The sequence below is a fragment of the Saccostrea cucullata genome, unplaced genomic scaffold (genome assembly GCF_032062105.1).
Source record: "Saccostrea cucullata isolate Sc308-1 unplaced genomic scaffold, CSIRO_AGI_Scuc_v1 ctg3611, whole genome shotgun sequence".
Classification (NCBI taxonomy): domain Eukaryota; kingdom Metazoa; phylum Mollusca; class Bivalvia; order Ostreida; family Ostreidae; genus Saccostrea; species Saccostrea cuccullata.
The window spans coordinates 46831-64657 of record NW_026935589.1 but is presented as its reverse complement, the minus strand read 5'-3'; the positions used below and the strand labels follow the sequence as shown (position 1 = coordinate 64657).

General features: G+C 35.8%; 1 protein-coding gene across 1 annotated transcript; it reads left to right on the top strand.

Annotated features, from left to right (window-relative positions):
- Positions 1 to 2215: 2215 nt before the first annotated feature.
- On the top strand, positions 2216 to 13156 carry LOC134243354 (protein unc-93 homolog A-like). Its single transcript, XM_062725612.1, has 5 exons — positions 2216 to 4245; positions 11243 to 11376; positions 11805 to 11918; positions 12027 to 12291; positions 12460 to 13156. Exons 1-5 carry the CDS (start codon positions 3066 to 3068, stop codon positions 12717 to 12719), a joined length of 1953 nt encoding a protein of 650 aa, XP_062581596.1. The 5' UTR covers positions 2216 to 3065; the 3' UTR covers positions 12720 to 13156.
- Positions 13157 to 17827: the final 4671 nt, after the last annotated feature.

Sequence of the window (17827 nt, the reverse complement as noted above, 5' to 3'; positions counted from 1 at the left end):
ATGTTGTAATTCCGCTTATGATGTGGGAGGATTTCATTGGCTAAAATAATTTTTCTATTTTACGAACAAAAGTATAGATAGAACTAAATGATGGTTCATCTAAATATTTGATCAAAATTTCAAATCATCTTAGCACTATAAGAACATTGACTGCATTTAAACTAACACAATATTAAGACTCGCAGACAAAACCTGAATGGCGGGAAAATTCAAACTATAGATATAGGAAAGACATCATTTAGTACGTGTAAAAGTTAATTTTCTAACTTTTAGGAAAAAAATTAATAAACCGCATTTTGAAAAGTTTATCGCCAATTAGGTTTCCCCGCAGATCCGTAGATAGTCACCAGTCCACAGTAAAGAATGTAAGAAACTTTTTTAAAGATAATTATCCCCCGATCGCAATTGACTCAGGGGATATATCAGTAAAGCTCAGAACTTTGTATGTTGGTGGGTGAGTTAGGTCGTCTTTGACGTGTGCGTAACAAAAATGGCGTTATTTACACCGAGGTCTGTCGTTTAAACATGTATGCTCTTTTGCGAGGGAGATAATTATAGCTTTGCTGTGCACTATGGTGCTCCGATCCCCCTGTTCTGAAAGTCAGGCATTTACTAATAATTGAAAATGCTCAAAATGTCTCTAAATTCTCAAAGTAATGTGATTTTACCCACGAAAATTCTTCATACTTCCTCTTTGAAGTTAATCATAATACATAGGGAAAAATGAGTAAATCATCTCTCTCTATTTTTTTTTTTTTTTTTTTTTTTTTTTGCGAGAAGAAACTACTACTATGCATTTTCAATCCAAATTTGATCAACAAACACATTTTAGAAATAAAAAACTGATTTTACTATGCATAGTGTATAAAGATTTTCCTATCATTGCAAAACACCATGTCAGAATCATTTCTAATTTCATATCATGTTAATAAACATTGGTATCTATGGTTTGATTAAGGATAAATAACACAAACAAAAAATCCGAAATACCGGTAATTCTCATAGATTTACATTTAAATTGGTAGCCTGAATAATGTTTACCAAGTATAGTGGGAGAATTTTATAAGATTTTGTCATAAGGTTAAAATTTGGTGCAAAATTTTGTATGGAATTATATAGAAGGCAATATCTAAGCACCAATGAAATCGTACGATTTCTTAATATTACATGGATTTATTATTTATGTCATTTCAAATCAAAATCAGTCAAAAAATATATATCAATCCATGCATAAAATTTTTGTTTGTGGTAAGTACCCTTAAAATGAACCTCAATTTCTTTAAATATGAAATCTTAATATACTTTTAAGGGGGTAAAAATTTGAACTTTTTATAAGATCTTTCTGAGAACTTTGAAACACATTAACAGGTATAAAATGAAAATTGTTGCAAACGAAAAAAAAAAGTAATTTTCAAGCTTCATTTTGAGACTTTTTGAATTAAATTATAAATCAAATAGTTATCCTTCCTGGCTGAGGATCGGTGTACCTTAATTAAGTCTCCCCTTCAAAGAGGAGACATATCGGGGTTTTTTTTTAAATATCATTTTATTAGTGAAATATACAGAGACAACGAAAAATTAAAAAGAAATGCAGTTCGTTTCAAAACTTAATTCTGACATATCCCAAAAGATTCATGTGAGCAAAAAACCAGGGGACTCCAGTACACAATGTTAAATTTGCCTTGAGGGCTTTATTTCATTCTGACCCTCTTTTTTCTTGTTTGATGTGGACCTCAATTGAATCGAAACTAATCAAGGGGGACCGAGGAATCGACTGGGCTCGACGAAGAGCCTTGATCAGTAACGTAATCAAAGATAATGAAATCTGAGATAATGGCTTTCTTTTGTGATGGGTAAAGTTAAGATTTACAGAAGTCATGGAAAATGGAGTATGTCACTCCCCGGGTCAGACAGTAGATCTGTAATGCATTACTGGGACTGGAACGCGCTTTTTCTTTTCACATATCGATCCACGATCGGCTTCCAAGAAGCAAAGGCTTGAGTCGCGGCAATGTGCAGATATTAATTATGATGTTTATTCACTTTTCACGAAATGCAATTCCAAAAATGCCTCTCGGAAAGCCGGGCACATTTCTACCACTTTATCAAATGTGTGGAAATTGTGATTCACATCCTAATGTTGCAAATCGATTGGTCAGATTGAGCATTAATGAGCTAGAAATGAAATAACACGATACATCGAGTTAAAAACAGACTGTTTTTGAAAATTACGTTGTTTCTGTGTGTTAAGTGCTTTTTATTTTGGCAGTGTCGATTCCTGCATTCCCTTGGGAATATGGAAAGATGCATTTTTATCCATTGCAGAGTATGTGAGCGGTCGATCGCTTGCAAAGAGCTGAGAAAAAATCAGGAGTGAAGACGGCATTTAAGCGCTTGACTCATCTGTCGCACCTTTCCTTGATCTTCTGGCATTTGGGGGAGAGAATGGTGTTTTCTTGACATTTATTAAATGTCATACGAAAGTTAAGCTAATACTCTAGAGTGAGCACCGCCTAAGAATTTCAAGAAAGGCACCGGATTCGGCTGCCGTGATTTCAGCACCGGAGACGCCCCCGAGTGGAAGAGGAGATATTGGCGTTTTTTCCTATTCTTTGTTATTGAATAAACAATTTTGGAGTGACGCAGTCCTGTGTTCTTTCACATTGAAGACCTGTCATTCCAGTGCTTGGGTGTCAGGAGTAAGTGAAGCCCTGGATTCTCGTCGGTTTTATGAAGAAGTCTATTGATCCTGGAATTGGCTGATTTCAGAGGCGTTAGATCCGCGTAATTATTCCATTATTTTCAGAGCAAACCGTCACTGGTCGAGGAACTTTTACCAAACAACCACAAAATTAAGAATAATTTTGCAGTATGGAGAAAGTTCTATATCGTGGTTTCTATTGATCTCGTCAAAATTAAGTTAAACGCTTTGTGAAGGAACGTATAGGGCGAACAGATGCCTATGGTCTTTAGTCACGGAGATTTCTTAGAAAGGATTCCTTAAATGTGCAAAATGTGATATAATTCTTATAACGGGGGATATAAGTACATTACCTATATCAACTATGTCTTCGCTGTCGCCTTTTACTAACACAGGACTGGGGTATGGTATGGGAATCTACCGACCCAGAAGGCCAAGCTACACGTACGCAACACAAGCCCCTCGACAGAGAACGGAGAGTTACAGGTATGCCGTTCGTAAGAGTACAGGGGACCCTGAAAATACCGACTTCATTGAGGGAATGACAAATTCTAGTAAACGGGGTCGTAAGGAAAGTTATTTTCAAGCCGTTAAACGAGATGATCGGAATGTGGAAATGGCTCAAGTGGAAGTTAGAATAGACCCGCCAAAACCAGAGGAGGAGCAGACGATTATAAATAATCGACACTCTTTGAACAAACTTCCCGATGAACACATTAATGAATTAAAAAGAGCAATTTTGAGACGAACAAAAAGTTTAGAACGAGAGAATCGAGTGCCAGATACTTATATGGCTCCCAGGAGTGTCTCTAATGATCAACTGAACTTGCCAGCGGAAAATCACTGCTTCAACAAACCTGATACAACGGGGACTCCAAACTCAGAACTTAGTAGCAATGTTCCTTCCGTTATTCTGTTTACTTTTAAGAAGAACCTTGTTTTTCTGTGCATTAGCTTCATTCTATTGTTTTCAGTGTTTAGAGCCATTCAGAATCTCCAGACGTCCATTAACGACGAGAGATATCTAGGAGTTACCGCCATGTCTTGTGTACATGGTGCAATGTTTGTAACCTGTTTGTGGGCTCCAGTTTTTATAAACCTCATGTCTGCCAAATGGGCAATAACTTGTGGAATGTTCAGTTTCCTTGCTTGGACCGGTGCCAATTTTTACCCTAGTTTTTATACCCTAGTCCCCACTGGGCTTTTCTCGGGGTGGGGACAAGGGATCCTATGGACTGCTGAGGCGTCGTACATCTTAAAGTTAGCCTTTGATTCTTCAAGAATCACGAAGAAGGGCATAGACAAAGAAGTGTTCAGATTTAACGGATTTTTTCTTGCCGGGTTTCAGACGACTCACATTTGGGGAAATTTAATTTCATCCATTATTATTTCTTCCACCACAGCAGACGATACTGGGAATGATGACGTAAGTGGTGAACTTCATCCTAACTTCACAGCAAGTATCCAGGTCCCAACTAGCATCAATAAATGTGGGGGGCTGTACCCCTGCAGTCCGGTACCCGGGGGTGTCATGGAGGTCTCAGGTTTGTGTCAAGAAGGCAATGAATATTTTAGTATACTAATTTACTAAATGCATTGTATTTACATGTACCGTGGAAAAAATATGAATGGGTGGATCTTAGTACTTCATGGGTCACTCAGTGTACATGTACATGTAATGGCAGATTAGTGAAGGGGGGGGGGGGGGGGTAAATTGTTTCCACATTTCTTTCTTTTAAAACTCAACATACGCCGAAATATGGCTAAAATATTGCCGACTCGATGCTAAACAATATAAATCGATCAATCATTCATTTTGGACTTTTTGGTTACAGAAGACGTACCGGTACATGGAGACATCTACATTTTTCTAACGTACTGTATATGGGTATATGGGTGAAATGACAGTGATACTGCTTTTTTCTTTAAAAGAGGTGCTTAATTGTGTTTTGACAAACGTAAAAAGGCAAATCATAGCTCTAATTATATAACACATGTATACTTGCTCCCTACAAGTCGAACATATCTAGAGCTATCTGTTAAAAAAAGTTCAATCACGTGAAAGAACCGTGCATATAGAAATGTTGCAAGTACAGTGTAGTGGAAGAGAGATACGAGTTCGAAATTCGTTAAATTATAAATCCCAATGCAAGATTTAACTGAAATCAATTCCTTGATGTCAAGCACAGGGCTTCCCAGTTTTTATTGCTTCTTAAATAGCCTTCCTTGAATACGGAGAATAAACTTAAAATTTTGCAGATTATTACTAAACAGGGGTACCTGTAAAGTGCGAAACGAAATAGAAACGAAACGAAACGAAACGAACTGAAACGAAACGAAATCTGCCGAAACGAAACGAAGTCTACCGAAACGAAACGAAACCTACCGAAACGAAACGAAATCAAGACGAAACGAAACGAAATCAAAACGAAACCTGCCGAAACGAAACGAAACAACACTATCAAAATGTTTTGTTTTTTTTAATCAAGGTACATGTATATAATTATAAATATGTAACTACATGTGAACTTTTTTTTTTACTTCAAATAAAATTCATATACTTCAAGCACTTGTTAATAGAAAAATTTAATTACCGATAAATTATGCTCCCTTCTCAGTCTAATGATGCATTTACGTGTTTGCAAGCTGCAAATATGCACGAGCGTACTATGCATGTATAGTTTCAATATGTGCATTACTTTCTAATTTTTATATCTTACTCTTATTTTCAGTCCTTATTTATATAGATTCAACATATCTATCAAAATTGATGTGTTACATGTAAAGGCTCGTTTATGTACGGGTCGAAATAAAGTCACTGTACTGTTGTATTGCGAATGTCTTAAAACATAGGATAAACCAGAGACTTAGAGTATTTAGTATTCCATTCCAAGGTGTCTGGTTTTTTTTGTTCAATTATACATGTAACTCCAACCGAAATCTTGTGTATCCTTTCTACGTACATACGGTCCTATTTTTATCGAGGTAATTTTGGAGGAAGAAAGGAGTGGTTTGCAATAAAGAGGCTTGACCATAGACGTCTTAAACGATTTAACTGACAAGTAAAAAGTCTCTCGAAGCGAACGATATCATTTTTAAGTAGGTAAACTATTCAGTAAGATATTAAAAAAATATGACATAGGTGTCGGAAGCGGCGGGGAGGAGGGGTTAGCCTCCATCCCCACTTTCTTGCAAAGATATATATTACATAGGCATTGAAAACTGGGGTTTACCTTTTTGTTGGTTAAGCCCCCCCCCCCCCCCCCCCAACTTTCAATTTCCTTCCGACGCCTATGTAGGAACTTGAAGCGAAACAATTGCCTGTGGTGCTTGAACTATATAAATTTCATATGAAGTAAAAATAGACAATATAAACATTCTAAAAGTTTTGTTTCGTTTCGTTTCGGCAGGTTTCGTTTTGATTTCGTTTCGTTTCGTCTTGATTTCGTTTCGTTTCGCAGTAGGTTTCGTTTCGTTTCGGTAGATTTCGTTTCGTTTCGGCAGATTTCGTTTCGTTTCAGTTCGTTTCGTTTCGTTTCGTTTCTATTTCGTTTCGCACTTTACAGGTACCCTACTAAACAGCAATCAAGTTAATGAATAATTTGCTTTTCAATTTGATTTTTCGTAATCTGTAAATAACATCCCATAATTACACTATGATATGAAATAGAATCTGCTTAATAAATGCATATTAAATCCCTTTGATGCAAATAGAATTGTGTAATATACAATTAAACTGCAATGTACCATCAAAGTCTATTATAAAACTGCATGTTATTTGATAAACAATCCCCAAATTCAAATTAATTAGATTTTTTGAAAAAATCATTTTTTGCTTTAATCCTTCCTGCTTTTAAGATTATAATTATTATCTGATCCTTCAATTCTGCGGAACATACTATACATTAAGGAAAGATTCATTGATAAAACCATAATTTGGTTGAAGATAATTTTGAAATCCAGGATACTGGAATGGAAATAATATTTTGCAAACGAAATTAAATCCTAAACTAGACCACTGTCTTCTGAGGCATTTGACATTCATTCATTCATTTATTATCTCAAAAACCACATGTATGGTACAAGAGGTACATATAATGGACGAGCAGAAATTACAGGAGTACAGACTGTGTCAAATATGATAAACATACACACTTTTCGTAAGAATGCTGGATCAGTACGTGTCATCAAATTACAGAATTTTATAATATTTTGATGTAATAATTTTCGAACAGCCCTTGTACATAGTATTTCTGCTAGAAAAAATATTTTCGAATACTAACTAATACATTACATTCCAGTAAAGTAATGACATTCGTCTCCTATTTGATTATTATTACATAAATTGCACACTCTTTCATTTCTTTCAACATTATTCCATCTACCCACCTCTATATTGGAAGATTATTGTTACTTGTTCTGAATTTTGAAAAGATATTTCTTAATTTTCTTGGTAAAATAGCTAAGTATTTTTCACATTCAAACTTTGTTTTAAAAATTCTACATGTAATACCTTTACTGGAATGGACAGAGTAAGTGTAAAGGGTTTTGGAATGGGAGAGAGAGAGAGAGAGAGAGAGAGAGAGGAACGCAATATATGGTTTAGGTAGATATCAAAGAATACTACAATTGTAGTTGACAACAACAGAAAAAAATACATATTCGATCGGCGTATCTTCACATTCTTGATAAAAGAAGACTACAAAAGGAAGATATATATAGATCTACATCAATTATTGAAAACCGTATTCTCTATGTTACGTAACATTTTGATGTTTTGATATCCGTTCTTTTCCATTTTTTCTCAAAGTAACATAAAGTGGGATATAGACCACAAGGCTGACCCGAGTAACATTAGTACAATTCTCTGTTATCCTTGGACTTTCAGTAAGGCATGGCATTCTCAACGTTACATAATTAGCGTCTGGAATTTACGCAGTCTTTCATTTACTGTTGAAATTTACATGGGATAGAAATTCGGGCGAATGTCAACGAGTGTAGCTATGATCCAATGACAGCGTTCGGTATGGCAAAGAGGTGGGTCTTAAGTCGTCTCATTGTTGTCAACAACAATTTTAAGTTGTTGATGTTAATAATTTCTTAACCAATCAGAATCTTAGTCTATGTCGCCATTTGAGACGTAGCGCCGAGAATGCCACGCCTTACTGCAAGTCCAACTCCAGTACTGTGTTACCATCGGGGGCATAATGTTTCATAAACACATCTTGTTTTTACTTGTATTTTTAAAACTATTTGAACTTTCTCAAAATATTATTTCTATACAGGATTTTAATGAGTAGATCTTATGTTTTGTCAGATTGAAGAGAAAGGAACGTTTAAGGTTCACAGATCACCCACTTCTTTCTTTCTTTCTCTGTTGAAAAGGTCAACCTGTCTTAATGCCGGGCATAGTATCCAGAGTATTGAAAACTAATAAAAGAAATATAATTAATATTGTTAAGACAAATAAGTCTCATAAAGTACCATGCAATGCATTAATTGGGAGTCAAATTCGAAAGACGAAATGCATGGAAGATGAGCATTTCACGTCACTTCCTAGCTTAACTGAATCGGCCGCTGCGCTAACTCTATCACAGGCACGTGAAGTGTGGATACACCCCACCCCCTACCCCCTTGAGGCACCCACACCCCGTTTACCAAAAAAAAGGAGAAGAAACTTTAAAAAATAAATTCTTTTTCTACTGTGTATGGCCATTTTCAAATCGTGTGAAAAAGTACAATTCTAGCATTACATTTCTTTGCTATCAATAAACCATAACGGGGGATGGTAAAAGGGTTAAATCTTTTGTGTAGAGGTTGAGATTGTTTACTTGGACCCCATACATTGAAAAGACTTTGCAAATTAAAGTAATAGACAGAGAGAGGTGTAGTGGACAAACTTCGGGGAAAAATCGTTTCAAGCTTGGGCTCAGGTTAGCTAAAATACATATAAACGAACAAAGAAATCAGAAAGAGTTGAGTATGGGTTTCAATACGCCATTCTATATAGATCAATACTGAACCATCTCCAGGACGCAAACCTCCAAGATGGTGTGTCATCATGGAATCTAATTGATATCTCCCTCCGATCCACCAGAAAGCTTGTTAAACCACTTGAAAGGAAGACGATATGATTTTATCTGCATTATGAACCTAATTTAATGCATTTTTTGGAAATACTCTTTCGCTGTTGATATTGTTTTTCATCTTCTCTTAGAGTTCTCCCCGAAACGATCTTTGGACCACAGAAACCATTGCCATAGGCATGTTTTTTGCATGGCTAATTCTTATGTCCATTTTGGGACTAATTTAGGTCTCCATGAAAAGACTAGACTTGGTCCAGAACTAGATTAATTTTTGGGGGGACAGTAAAATATAGCCACACATTCAGAAAAAAAGTTAAAAAACAAATAAAATAAGCAAATCAATAGGTACTTGATTGATTTTATTTATATACTGGTGTATTTGTTTGTTTTCCGGTTGCTTCTCTTGTTTTGTTTTTTAACAATTAGCCCTTAAAATTAAAATATTTATCAAAGTCATTTCTACAAGACTATAAAATAATGTTGGTATTAAAAGTGCTAATTTTTGAATCCTTGTGTGAAACCTGCTACTAATACAGTGAAACCTGTATAATCCGACATAAAATGGAGACAGCTTTAGTGTCAGAATAAAAGGGTTTTCGAATTGCACAATGTATAAAAAATATTAAATAAATAAAATTGGAGAGGAAAAATTCGGAATTCACAGTGTTCAAAACGGGTTCTACATTAATTTTTCCTTGTACATACTGACAGCCTAAAATAAAAGCACTATATCCTTCTGTGTATAGTCTGATAATTTATAAATAATATGACAGAATAGTGGAAAATTACAGTATCTGGAATAATATTTCCTGAAACTGATTTCAGTAAAAAGGAGTTGCTTCAACTTCACTATGTCTCAAGCTTTTTTGAAATAGAGAGCATACAAAAAACAAGAGGCCCAAGGGCCACAGCGCTCACCTGAGCAAAAGCACATATCAGATCAGAACTTAAAGTTTACTGAGGTTGGGGGGGGGGGGACTTGAATTTTAACACCCCAGAGGATCATGATTTAAACAAACTAGAATCTACACTACCTGAGGATGATTCCATATAAATATTACTAATCATGGCTTTGAAGTACTTGAAAAGAAGATTTTAAAAGGTTTCCCTATATATTCCTATGTAAAACTTTGGTAGGCCATTGTGGCCCCACCCTACCCCAAGGGGTCATGATTTGAATAAACTTAAATCTACACTACCTGAGGATAATTTCACATGAGTTTCATCTTTCCTGTCTCAATGGTTCTTGAGAAGAGGATTTTTCATAGATTTTTTCCTATATACTCCTATGTAAAACTTTGGTCGGCCATTGTGGCCCCAACCTACCCCCCGGGGTCATGATTTAAACAAACTTGAATCTACACTATCTGAGGATGCTTCCACATGAGTTTCATCTTTCCTGGCCCAGTGGTTCTTGAGAAGAAGATTTTTAAAGATTTTCCCTATATACTCCTATGTAAAATTTTGTTCGGCCATTGTGGCCCCAACCTACCCCCGGGGGTCATGCTTTGAACAAACTTGAATCTACACTATCTGAGGATGCTTCCACATGAGTTTCATCTTTCCTGGCCCAGTGGTTCTTGAGAAGATTTTTAAAGATTTTCCGTATATACTCCTATGTAAAACTTTGGTCGGCCATTGTGGCCCCACCCTACCCCCGGGGGTCATGATTTGAACAAATTTGAATATACACTATCTGAGGATGCTTCCACATGAGTTTCATCTTTCTTGGACCAGTGGTTCTTGAGAAGAAGATTTTTTTAAAATGCCATTAATTTTTCACTAATTCATTATTATCTCCCCTTGGAAGAAAGCGTGGCCCTTCATTAGAACAAACTTGAATTCCCTTTACCTAAGGACACTTTGTGGCAAGTTTGGTTGAAATTGGCCCAGTGGTTCTTGAGAAGAAGATGAAAATGTGAAAAGTTTACGACGACGACGTCGACGACACCAACGACGACAGACGACGGACAAATTTTGATCAGAAAAGCTCACTTGAGCCTTCGGCTCAGGTGAGCTAAAAATGTATTCACACATTTTCTTGCAAATTAAACCTTCAAAAATATATCATTTAGCTCATACTTCATTAGGGTACTCTTATGTTTAATATCTTGACCGTGACTTTGGAGTTTGACTTGTTTTTGAGAAACTTTTGCCCTCTCCATAGCTACCACGTGAGCATCGTCTCAAGCCACGGTCCGGAGTCCGCATATAGCTCTTTCCTACCACGGCCATGCCACATGAGAGCTTAAGTTTTTTCCCGAAACACATTTTGTACCACGTTAACTTCATAAAATATGCACACTTCGATGAACAATTACAATTCTATACATTTTTGCGTGTTGAAAAAAGGGACTCGCGTTTCAAAAATTCCATATGAATAAGTAATAATAAGTATCAAAAGTAAAAAAGTTCCTAAAATTTCAGGTTTAACATTTTTCATCTTAATTTACAGATGAACAGAAATTACCAATGTTGTGGAAGTTAATGGGAGCCTACATTGTCATCGGGTTCGTTGGATTCTGTCTCATTTTCTTCTGTTTAGATCAGATCGGAGCCAGGGTCTACCCGGAGAAAACTGGACTTCAGGTATACTTTATACGAAAATAAATTTTTTAAATAAATTGATATAAAGCTCTTGCACATATTTCTTACTTTAGGGGTTTTGAAAAATTATATGAACATCAATGAAACTTTAGTATGTATGATTTAGCAAAATACAATATTGTAGCCTTTTCCCCTTCCCGTCCCCAACCTTGCTTTGCCGTTACTAAAATTAGCCAAAAAGATTATACCTTGAAGTAAGGTTTTGACATTTTTTTTTTAGCATTAATGCAAATTGAAGGCATTGAATGCATTTTAATCGGGTATACAAATACTGACTTGGCAACACTTGACAGAATTCAAATGTTTTAAATATATGACCCCGTGTACTTTCAATTACTGTGTACAATTAATACATTGAATATAAAAGTTACATCTAAAGTTACAATATATTTATCAAATGGTATTTATAGATATATCTTCAGCATCTCAATCTACTGGTAGGCCACAAGACCTTCCGTCTTCTAATACCTTTGCTCATCTTCAGTGGACTACAACAGGGCTTCGTCTTCGCAGACTTTAATATGGTATTCAGGTTTTTATGATTATGTTTCTCTGTAGAAATCTCAATTTTGTTTTTACAATTTCATTCATATTTTTGAGAAAAATATCTCTCTTTTATATTATACTTTTAGGCTTTCGTTACCTGTTCATTGAAACTCGAATTTGTGGGCTATACCATGATAGTAATGGGCGTGGCCAATGTATGCAGTGCGGTTCTGATTGGTTTATTTGCAAATCATGTGCCAAGGGAGGCGGTATTCGGAATAGGAGGAGTAACTCATATTGGAGTGATGATCATCATGCTTATATGGGTCCCAGACACCAGCACTTTGGTCCATTTCGTTATCGCTGCCGTTCTAGGTCTGTGTGATGCTGTCTGGCAAACACAGTGTAACAGTAAGGATATCTCGTATATGCATGTTTTCTTATTTGAGGAAGAGTGGGGATGGGGCTGGGTGAAACAGTATAAACTGAAAAAAATCTATCATTTGATGTCAGTTGCAAAAACTGTAAAATATTATTCTAAGCAGCAATTGGTTAATTATTTACATTTTCTGTTTGTAGCTCTAATTTGCATCACGTGTCCAGAAGCGGTAGACATTGCATTCGCAAATTACAGGATGTTACAGAGTCTAGGTCTCTTCATCTCATTCGTCAGTGATAGATTTATGTGCGTCTATTCCAAACTTTACTTTTTGATCATCATGTTGGTGGTATCCACCATGTTTTACGTGCTGGCGGAATACCGAGTAAGACAAATCGACAACATTGTTGATGAAGTGTTCGAAGAGCAAACCACTGTGAACCAGCCACGTGACAATTAGCCGTCGCCAAATGATTTGACACGTTCCGGTATTATATTACTCTGTATATTGTTGATGAATTGTGCTTCCTATTATTTTGTTGTTATGTTGTGATAATTTGTTAACTATTTGGGGTGTGAATTTGCTTTCTGTCTGGAATAGATTTATATCAAGTGTGTTTTGTATGAAAGTGTTGTGGAAATATACAGTGGTAGGTGTAGTGATAAAATTTGTATGATCATTCAAGAAAATAGAATGGGTGTTTCCATCAAAAATATAATTAAATACATACTCACAGTATTTAAAAATGTGCAAAAAAATAAACATCAAATTGAAAAGTACACTCTTTACAATTTCTAAACATATACGTACATACTTGTGCATGGCAGCGCAACCAAAGCAAATCAACAACTTTGGTTCACTTCCAGAAATGAACTCCAAAATCTACCAGTATAAAGTCCTAGCTATCTTAATATCGTTATATTACCATTACCGAAATCCTCATCAACTGTTATTTATGAATATTTAAGAAATAAAACCGTGTTCTCTGCACGGATATTTGTCATCATATGATTAGAGCTAGCGTTCCAAAGATCAGAAAACGCTTTGATTTACTTCTCAGATATTTGTGGAATTTGAGATATCTGCATTGGCACTACTGTTACAACACAGAATGCATATATAACAACGAAGAATCGTTTATGACAATTTTTGTTGCTGTGCATTTTATGTTAAGATAATCAAAACATTCTAGACTGATAACTATAATACTTTTATAAGTTTTGTGGGTGGTGTTACGTGCAGTGGATATCACAATTATGCACCGTTGTTTCTCCCCCCCCCCCCCCCCTCCCTCGACGTTACATATTGTAGACGGGTTACAATGATAACGTCAACATATCCTATACCATTGCATAAAATTGGTCACACTTAGTAACTTACGTATACATACATGCATACAAATATAAAATATACGTAGTCGTTGGTCAACAAAAACGGTCTGATATTTGTCTAAAATTCGATGTACAAATGATATGTTATCATAAAGAGTCTTTATTGGGTTGATGAGTTTATTAGACCTATAATTTTTCAGTAGTATTTTTATACGTATATACATGTACTTCACTTTCATTCATATCGCCCACCCATATTCTGCCTCCCTTTACTTCAACAGAACATGGCATATAACCTAGATCGAAGGATGTCAAGCAATGACAAGTGTCATCTAGAACATACAAACACTTTAAAGCTGTACATATGACAAAAGCCCTCCCTTGCTCGTCAGTGCTGATATCAAGTGGATTTAGAGGTGTGTCGGCTGGACCAGTGAAAGAAGATATCAGCTCTCCCTCTGACGTCATTAAGTAAACTGTGTCATTAATGTAGTCAGCTGTCCAGAGATTTTTATTTTTACCAATGGCAACATTGCTAATGCATTCATGGCAGTTTTCACACGACTGAACTGTTTTCTCTAGAGTAGAAAGTTTGAGTTTTTGAAACCGGGCGTAGTTACCAGATTCGTAGACAAAGTAACTCGGGCATTCATTTTCACACACAATTAAACAGTCTTCTTCATGGCTAAATGCAAGTCCAGCCGGGTAACCATCGAATTTGGCCAACTCTTTAAAGTTTGAGGTAGCAACATCGAATGACGTGACACATTGGTCGTCAACGCTTGCTAAATACAAATGTCCTTTTCCGTCAGTCGTCATTCTTCGAATACAAAACGGATCATCAACCGACCTGATAAAATTTCCACTTTCGTCGTACAATGAAATAACATGATCCGTGTAGGTAAAGTGATAATAGGACACCCATATTCCTGAAGGATCCCTCGTAACATGTGGGGCTTTCCTTTCGACAGAAAATGAAAACGATTTTGTAATAATCATTTCGTCAACAATCGTGTGATCTTTAATGTTAAAATCCACAAATAGGAACATCAAATGTTATATACTCCACAGTCCCTTTAAATAAATCTATACCCGATAAATAAGAGAGTATGGTACAACATTGAAGTCAGAAACCAATCAAGTTTCACATATTATGATAAATCCATGAACATATACTGAAGTTAAAAATTCGAAGTTGAAAAAGTTTACAGAGTGAGACGCCCGACAGCACAGGTGATCAGAAAAAGCTCACTTGAGCTTTCAGCTCATGTGAGCTAAAAACACAACTTTACAATAGGCAATCAAGCCACAGGGGCCGGTAACATACTGTTTTTGATTTTACGTAATCACTATTATGTATACAAAAAGAGTATATATGTAGTGATTACGTAAAATCAAAAACAGTATGTTACCGGCCCCTGTGAATCAAGCTAGACAAGATTCGCTAGCAACTATAGGTTAATTTACACTCAATATTCAGATAATTTATTAAAAAATAATACTACATGTGTTTTTCTAGTCTGAAAATCTGACGTTTTCGTGACTTTTTCACGATTTTGATATTTTACGTGCCAGGAAAACGTTTTTTCCTGGCACGTAAAATATCAATATCGTAAAAAGGCCAGGAAAAGTAAGATATTTCGGACTAGTAACAAACAATAAACAAGAGATGCATGGGCCACATCGCTTACCTGAGCATATTGGCTAGAAAAAGGCAGAAATCAGTTAAGTATTGAAAAGCATAGGGCTTGAGTTATAAACTATTTGAGAATACTTCCATATCAATAACAATGGCTTTACTGTTCTTGAACATATTTTTTCCTATGTGTATATTCATTTGTAAAAATGTCCCCATTGTGGCCCCTCCCTACCCGGAGGAATCATGATTTGAACAAATGTGATTCTAGACAACCTAATGATGCTTCCAAATCAATATAAACAAGCAAATTCAAAGAATTGTGGTCCCCCGCTTTCGGTGGTCTAATATGAACACCTTATCATATGTCATTTATTTAGAAATTATCATTGAAGTTGATTTTTTTGAAGGATGAAAACCCTAATCCTGACCGTTAAAAACTTATGGCCAAAGTTAAAGTTTTTTAAAAAGTAGGTCAACTCCAAGGTCAAGATCAAAGGGTCAAAGTTGTTGATATCCAATGAAAGATCTTCTCACAAGTATTACATATGTGAAGTATGAAAGTCCTAGCCATTACCGTTCAAAAGTTATGGTCAAGGTTAAAGTTTTTTCATAAGTGCGTAAATATTTAAGATCAAGGTAAAAAGGTCAAAGTTGTTGATATCCAATTAAAGGTCCTGCCACAAAGAATATATATGTGAAATATGAAAGTCCTAGTATCTATCGTTCAAAAGTTGTGACCAAAGTTAAAGTTTTTTAAAAGTAGTTAAAACTCCAATGTCAAGGTCAAAGGGTGAAAGTTGTTGGTATCCAATGAAAGGTCTTCTCACAAGTATTACATATGTGAAGTACGAAAGCCCTAGCTCTCACCGTTCAAAAGTTATGGTCAAGGTTAAAGTTTATTCATAAGTACATAAATCTCAGAGGTCAAGGTCAAAAGGTAAAGGTTGTTGGTATCCAATGAAAGGTCTTGCCACAAAGAATACATATGTGAAATATAAAAGTCATAGTATCTACTATAAAAAAGTTGTGACCAAGGTTAAAGTTTCAAAAGTAGTTAAAACTCCAAGGTCAAGGTCAAAGGGTAAAAGTTGTTGGTATATAATGGAAGGTCTTTTCACAAGGATTACATATATGAAGTACGAAAGCCCTAGCTCTCGCCATTCAAAAGTTATGGTCCAGGTTAAAGTTTTTTCATAAGTACGTGAAACTCCATGGTCAAGGTCAAAAGGTCAAGGTTGTTGGTATCCAATGAAAGGTCTTGCCACAAAAAATACACATGTGAAATATGAAAGTCCTAGTACCTACCATCCAAAAGTTATGGCCAAAGACTTACAGACTGACGGACAGACGAATGAGATTTAATGTCCCCTCGCTTTCGCGAAAGCGGGGGACAATAGACTATGACCTTTCCATTCTATAGAAGATTTTCCCTATAGATTCCTATAAATAAAAGTCGTTTATTGTACGTGTCCAAGCCCTAACACCCCCCCTCCCCCCCCCCCCCCCCCCCCCCCCCCGTCATGATTTGAACAGACTTGATTCTAAATTAACCGAGGAAACTTCCATTTAAATATGACCAATCATGTCTTAAGTTTCCTGTTCTCCAAAAGAAGACACGTGTTTCCACATAAGTTTGATCGTTCCTGACCCGGATGTTCTTGAGATTTCCTATATATTCCTATGCAAAACTTTGATTTTTTTCGTTGTGACCACCCTATCCACGGGGGTCATGATTTGAACAAACTTGATTCTACACTACCCAAGAATGCTTCCACATAAGTTTTATCTTTCCTGACTCATTGTGGCCCCATCCTACCCGTGGGGATCATGATTTGAACAAACATGATTCTACACTACCCAAGAATGCTTCCACATAAGTTTTATCTTTCCTGACCCAGTGGTTCTTGAAAAGAAGATTTAAAAAAAAAGAAAGACTTTTCCTATGTATTCTTTTTTATTAACTTTGATCCCCCATTGTGGCCCCATCCTACCCGTGGGGATCATGTTTTGAACAAACTTGAATCTACACTACCTGAGTATGCTTCCACATGATTTTCATCTCTCCTGGTCCAGTGGTTCTTGGGAAGAAGATTATTTAAAGATGCCATTTATTTTTCACAAATTCATAATTCACAGTTCTGCAGCTATAATGCGATGCTCCAAAGATTGAAAGAAGATGGGCGCATTTGGCGTGTGATCTGCAGGAATCATTTGTACGAAACATTTATGGTTTAAAGGTACTTGGACACAGATTTGAAGTTATTATTTTCTCTATAATATTACGACTTATATATTTTAATAGCATTTCACATAAAAATTAATTTAAAATCTTATTTCATTTAAAGTGAAAGATATTAAAATTTCAAATTTTTTGGCGGGTTTGATTGACACATCCTTGCACTTTCACAAATTAATTTTATTCTTAATATTTATATAGGAAAAGTGACAATCTCGTTGTGTATAAATGAAAAATATTAATACTATAATCCAGAAAATTCAGAGTAGACATGTTCGAAAGCAAAACAAACACACAATATATTGTCAGTCCATGCAGTTAAGGTGAGCAGACTTTGGCGGTTGAACGCACCCGGTGAATC